The sequence below is a fragment of the Corvus kubaryi genome, unplaced genomic scaffold (genome assembly GCF_017639235.1).
Source record: "Corvus kubaryi isolate FWS band 111438036 unplaced genomic scaffold, C.kubaryi_AGA036_p1.0 65452, whole genome shotgun sequence".
Lineage (NCBI taxonomy): Eukaryota > Metazoa > Chordata > Aves > Passeriformes > Corvidae > Corvus > Corvus kubaryi.
In genome coordinates, this window is record NW_024582010.1 from 90043 (window position 1) to 96042 (window position 6000).

Below are 6000 nucleotides of genomic sequence, written 5' to 3' on the forward strand. Positions count from 1 at the left end.
TACTACGATCTCCTGCTCAGAGAATGGCCGAAATCAGCAAGTCATACACAGCTGAGTCCGCCTGGGTTTTGAGACCTCTCTGGGCAGTTCCTCCAACACGCTGACTAGCCTCACAGTTAAAAGATTTTTCCTAATATGAAATCAGAATTTCCATTTTTACATCTTGAGTCCATTGTCTCTTTGTGTTGCTATTAATCTCCTGGAAGAGCCTTGCTATACCTTCTCTATAGTCTTATTAGGTATTTGCTGCTCTTAATCTGAACGCACCCATTTCTCTCAGCCATGGGCCTCTGCTCCCATCATCATTTTGGTTACTCTCAACCAGACTCACTCCAATATGTTTTTGTCTTTTTTTTTTTTTTTTAACTGGACAGGCCAAAACTGGACACAACACTCCAGATGTAGTCCTAGAAGTGCTGCATGTAGGGGAAAAAACAACTCCCTTAACACCCTTCCCACATACTTACTAACCTCTCAGTATGCAGCTGGCCTTCTTTACCTCAAGAGCGTGCTGCTGACTCACGTTAGTTTGCTGTCCAGCAGGTAGGTGGGGTTGTTTTGTCCCAGATGAAGGACTTCGCATTTGCCTTTATTAAAAGTCATGAGGTTCCTGACAGCCCATTTCTGTCAAGTTTCTTCCATGGCAGCCCTATTCTTCATTATACAACAGGGCTGAAGTTCCCCAAGCTTTGGTATTATCTGGGAAATTGGTGAGGATTCATGCCATTCCTTCATCCCAGGTAGTTGATAAAGACATGTAACAGCATCAGCCTCAATATCAACCTCTGAGAGTTAGCAATTGGCTGCCACTGGATCTCTGTACTGCTGGTCACAAACCTTTAAGGTCAATCGTCCTGCTAATTTTCCAGTCACTTTATGGTCCACCTTACAAGTCCATATTTCGCCAAGTGGACAACAGGGATCACATGGGAGACCATGCTGCAGGCACTGCTAAAGTCCAGGTAAACAACATCCACCGTTTGCCCCATGAACACTGAGCCAGTCATCCCAGTGTGTTACAATTTCATCACATGATGCTATGGCAGCCCACCACCTGCACCAATCTGGAATACCTTTGCTCAAACATTTTTGCGTGTGCAAAAGAGATTCTGAACTCTGTCCTGCCACAGTTGTTAGAATCAGCAGCAGCTCAGTTTGTCCATGGCAGGGGAGCAAGAACTGGTTCTAATTACTGACTGGAGGAATAAATAACTCAGAGGAAGTGATGTACTGCCAGCAACCGAAGACAATTTGCAATGCCCCAGCTAACACAGTCAATTATTTCATCTGCTTTTTTCTTCTCCTAAGATACCACTCACTAATATTGTTTTTCTCCAACACTCCACAGCCTCCAAGACTGTCACGACAACACTGTGAAACAAACCCCAGAATATTAATGAAATGCTATAGCAGTCATCATCTACAATTTGTACCAGTGTACAGTACTGTTAGCCTAAATGAGAGGAAACTGTCAATATCTCAGTTTTACAAGTTCTTCCCAATTAGGATACATTTTTGTTTACAGCAGCAGTAGAAAGCCAAGTACCAAATTTAAACATCTGTTTTGCTAATACAGTATCATATTGCTGGGACACAGACAAAACTTCTGATGTTGACTATTAGTCCATTGTCCTGGGTTGCCTTTTAAAAAAAATCTTTAAATACACATTAAACATTTCTTCAAATCTATTTGTTTTAGCTCAATGTACTAGCTTACTACTAAACCAAATCAAGCAGAGTTGCATACAAGTACAATGACCTAAGTGTGCTTCAAGGTGCAAATCTGTTGACAGGAATCAAAACAGTAAAACTGTATTTGTGTAAGTCCATATGGACACCCTTAATAAAGATTTTTTACTTAGTATTTTCCTGCTTAAGGTTTATGAAACATTACCTAGGTTACACTACTCAATATGCTACTCTAGAAACTCTTTAGTACCAAAGTATAAAAATCTCCTCACAAAATAAACCTGGTGGTTTGTAAGATCCCTTCTGCCCACTGCCTGCAGACACCACCAAGCAAGGCCTACCTTCAAGACACCAGCAGGTAACAGTGCAATACTTTAGATACTGCTGCATACAGTTTTAAGTTCCCGATCCTGTAGCTAGGCCCTCTGGGAAAAACCTTATAAGATATCTCAAGGGACTTGATGAAACTCACAAATCCAGAGAGACTTTCAGGAACAGGATCAATGAAAGTGGCTTTCAGTGGCCTTGTGGTCCCCTTTGCCAGGTAACGTCCTAACTACATCAGCACAAGATCAACTACAACACATGCAGAAACTTAAACTAGTTTCATCAAGGAAAACATCTTTGGATTTGGACATCTACATTATAATCAAAGTGCTCTGACTCTTTCCTTTGAATGGTTAATTATCAAGTTAAAAAATTACCAAGTAAAGTTATTTTGTTCTCTTCTCCCTCAAGTCACACTTAAAATCTCTGAAATCTGTTACGCGGATGAGAATGGCACTGTTCCAAACTAAACCAGCATGTGCACACACATGCACATGAAAGCGCAAAATTAAACATAAAATTAACAGTAGGAACATACAGATGCTCTTCAAGAAGCAGTTTAATAAGCCAACAATGTAAACATCCCTCCCATTTATACATCTGCACCAGTAATTCCCGTCATCTATCCAAAGCCAGCATTTAGAAACACTGGGGCCACATCTGGAAGACAAAACCCAGATGCTGGACACAACAGCTCCCTCACTTGGTATGTGCTTAGCTCTCAAAGAAACCGTAATTTTAACCCAAGTGCCTAAGCTTCTTAAAAAGTGCATGAGGAGGCTGGATATTTTAGCATGGGATGACCAAGTAAACAGGTAGCATGCTGAGCACGGTGTAACCTAAGTCAATGCATTCAGTGTGGAGCAGTTAACATTCTGCCCCGACAAAAGCACAGTCAATGGGAAGAACTCCACAATTCTACTCTAAGAACACCCAACACAGAGATACAAAAATGCTCTTTTTGTTCTGCAATGTGACTCCTACACCTCAAATCTTCATGGTGGGTGAGTTGGGTGAGTCAACACCATCCTTACTCCATGGTGCTGCTACTTTTTGTTTCTTGGTTTTAATAATACAGCTGCTGACAGTGCACTTCTTATAAGGCAGGGTGGTAGCCCAGAGAGGAAAATACTGTGGTTTAGTTCCTTCCCTAGTGGGGGAAATCTACCCATATCTCCACCTTCCAAGAGAAAAGACAAGCTACAAGTCACATCCTCCAAGCAGCATCTGTTCACCTTTCCTATTTGAGACTGATTTTAAAAAAGGCTCCACACTTAAAAAAACCACACACGCAAACATAAAGAAATATGGCTCTATCAGGCACTTGGGGAGAAAAGGGCAGGAAATTCTGCGCTTTGCATGTTTATTCCAAGAATATATATGACAAATAACTTCTGAAATCATGGATCAGAGGCTGTATGTCTCCACTCTCGGAAGGTAACATCTTCTTACACATCCTCTTCCTGGCTCAGTGAATCACGCATTCTTTTTCTGGATAATAACACAGTTTCAGTCAGAACAACTGAAGACAACACACAACTTGGCAACTGGGATATTTGCCCAGAAAGTGGAAGATGTAGGTTGATGCCTCTAGGCAAAAAAGAAATCTGAAGCAGGGTCTACCACATTCTGAACAAACACTTTAGCTAATCATCTTTGAAAAGCAGCACCATCTCCTCTTCCAATTGTCTTATAAAGCTGTCACTGAACATAACAGAAGACTGACTCTGCAGGACGTTGGGCACAATCGGAGAATTCCCACCTGACCAAGCTCCCTGTGAGACTATGGCAAAATAACAACATCAAGAAAGCGTAACAACATCAGAAAAACACAACAGACTTACTATTGTAAGCCTGGCATCATGCTACTCATCTCTCATACAAGGGGAAAAGAATCAGATATCCTAATAACTTTAAAGGTATTGGCTATATGGCATTCAGTGCTTAGGCACCTTCAGAGCTTGATGGTAAGAGACTGAGTTTTCAGGACTGCAGTCTTGACCCCAAGCACATAGAACAGTTCCAATACAGTATTTCTGAGCTTACTCATTGATAATAGTTTGGGGAGCAGGAGACCAGAATCAGTGATATAACCTCATGTCCAGACTGCACTGAGCACTTCCATGTCTTCCCAAATTCATTACTGAGAGACAATTAACTCCAAACCACAGAATACTTCTGTAGAGTGGGTGTTATATTGACACTTGTCAATTAATTCCAGTTCAAGTTAGCTGTCTACCCAGAGCTCATCTTTTTATGTAATGCAGGTTAGTGAGCTGCATAGGGTTAAAAAGCTATCCCTTATTAACAAATGCACGTATATGACACCTACTGGTTTGCCTATCTACCATTTCTTCCCCAATATATTACTTCTTAATTTAATCTATGTAGTTGATTTGCAGCATCCATGCTCTGGGCTGAATCCCACAGATATCCCCCCAAGCACGTTTGCTTTGGCACACTGTTAAATAAACGCACTAGAAAACACACAGAGATAACAGACAATAAAACAATCAGAAAACCATCTAACCTAATTATTTTAAATTCATCTGTAAGTTTTATCAGCTATCTACAGAGTATCACCACATGCAGGATATTGCAATTCCAACATTACTCTGTTGTTCATGTAAGAGCTTTCAACATTTGCTCTGCAAGTGCAGAGATTCTTTGGATGAAGCGTCACCCTGCCAGCTTTACAAGGACAACACTGCTGATCAGTGTGCTATACAAAGGACGAAGTATAGTACTTCCCAAATAATAAAAACTAATTGAGCAACAATTTGTGTGTAACACACCCTCAATTTTGCATATAATATTTAATCCCCTGACTTATATTACCGATTTAATAACGTAAACGCTTTGGTTTTACAGTCAATTTCAGGTTCATAAATACACGTGAAAGGCACTTCCAGAGCACCGTCTCCAGACATCTTGAAATTCCTTGACAAACAGCAGTTGGGAAGAATCTTCACTTCTACTCCCTGCAGCCACTCTAAATGGCATGGGATCTTTGTATTGCAATTTAAAAACTGATTTTTTCTGTTATCCATCTATTCTGTCCTACAATACAAAGGAAAACAAATGCCTTATGAATTACGTTCCACTTGCACTGCATCAGCACGTTTAGGTACAGGCAAGACACTGAAGAAATCGCCAAATGAAGACCTAAGGGTTCTGCAGGCAGCATTCTACAAAAAAAAAAACAAAACAACCCACCAACAATGGAAGATGCCTAACTACCCAGCACCCTCACAGACTCATTTGCAACCTGGAATTTGCAAAGAAAGGCAAATATCGGAAGCGATGCACTTAAATCTGACGAGTAACTCCAGCTCGGTAACCCAGTTAAGATCAATGTAACCACGATTAAAGCGGGCAGCCCAGAGACAAAACGAGCATCTCGCGGAGTGGGAGCCAGCCCGCCACAGCCGCGAGGGGAGGGAATGCGCACCTACCCATTCCCAGCCGCCGCCTTCTCCTCCTCCTCCCGCCTTTGCTCCTGCCTAGCGGGGGACAGGCGGGAGACAAAGGGGAGGCGAGGATCCCCCCGCAGCCCGGCGGTGCCGGAGCGGGGTGAGCGCCCGGAAATCCCACAATCCCCGCGGCCCCGGCGGGAAACCCTTCCCTCCTCCCTCCTCGCGGGCCGCTCCACCGGGAAATCCCGGCCCGAAGCCGCGCACGTGGGACTGCGTGGAGAGCGGGGGGGGTGGAGGGTGGCGGAGGGAAGAGGCGGCTCCGCCGGGTCGGGCCTCCGGGGCGCCTCCTCCCGCCGCTGAGGGTAGAGCCGGGGGAGAGGAAGGGGTTCACGGGGTTGACCCGCGACCTCACCTGCTGCTTGCCCCTCGCGTAGGGCGGCTTCGCGGCTCCCAGGTGGTGCCGTCGGGTCCGGATCTTACCGCCGCCGCCGCTGCCACCCGAGGCCATGATGTGATCCGGCCCGCCGCCGCCGGCGGCCTCCTCCCCCTCCTCCTGGTGCGGCCGCTG

At 44.2% G+C, this 6000-nt stretch overlaps 1 protein-coding gene across 5 annotated transcripts in view; it reads right to left on the minus strand.

Moving 5' to 3' along the window:
* Positions 1-5994, minus strand: part of LOC121673471 (nuclear pore complex protein Nup153-like) — a 43738-nt gene extending 37744 nt beyond the window's left edge. For all 5 annotated transcript variants that reach the window (XM_042046783.1, XM_042046785.1, XM_042046781.1 and 2 more), the window contains exon 1: positions 5845-5994. In XM_042046783.1, the coding sequence (XP_041902717.1) occupies positions 5845-5940 (96 nt within the window). In that variant the 5' untranslated portion in view covers positions 5941-5994. The remainder of the gene's footprint in view (positions 1-5844) is intronic.
* Between the last annotated feature and the right edge of the window lie 6 nt (positions 5995-6000).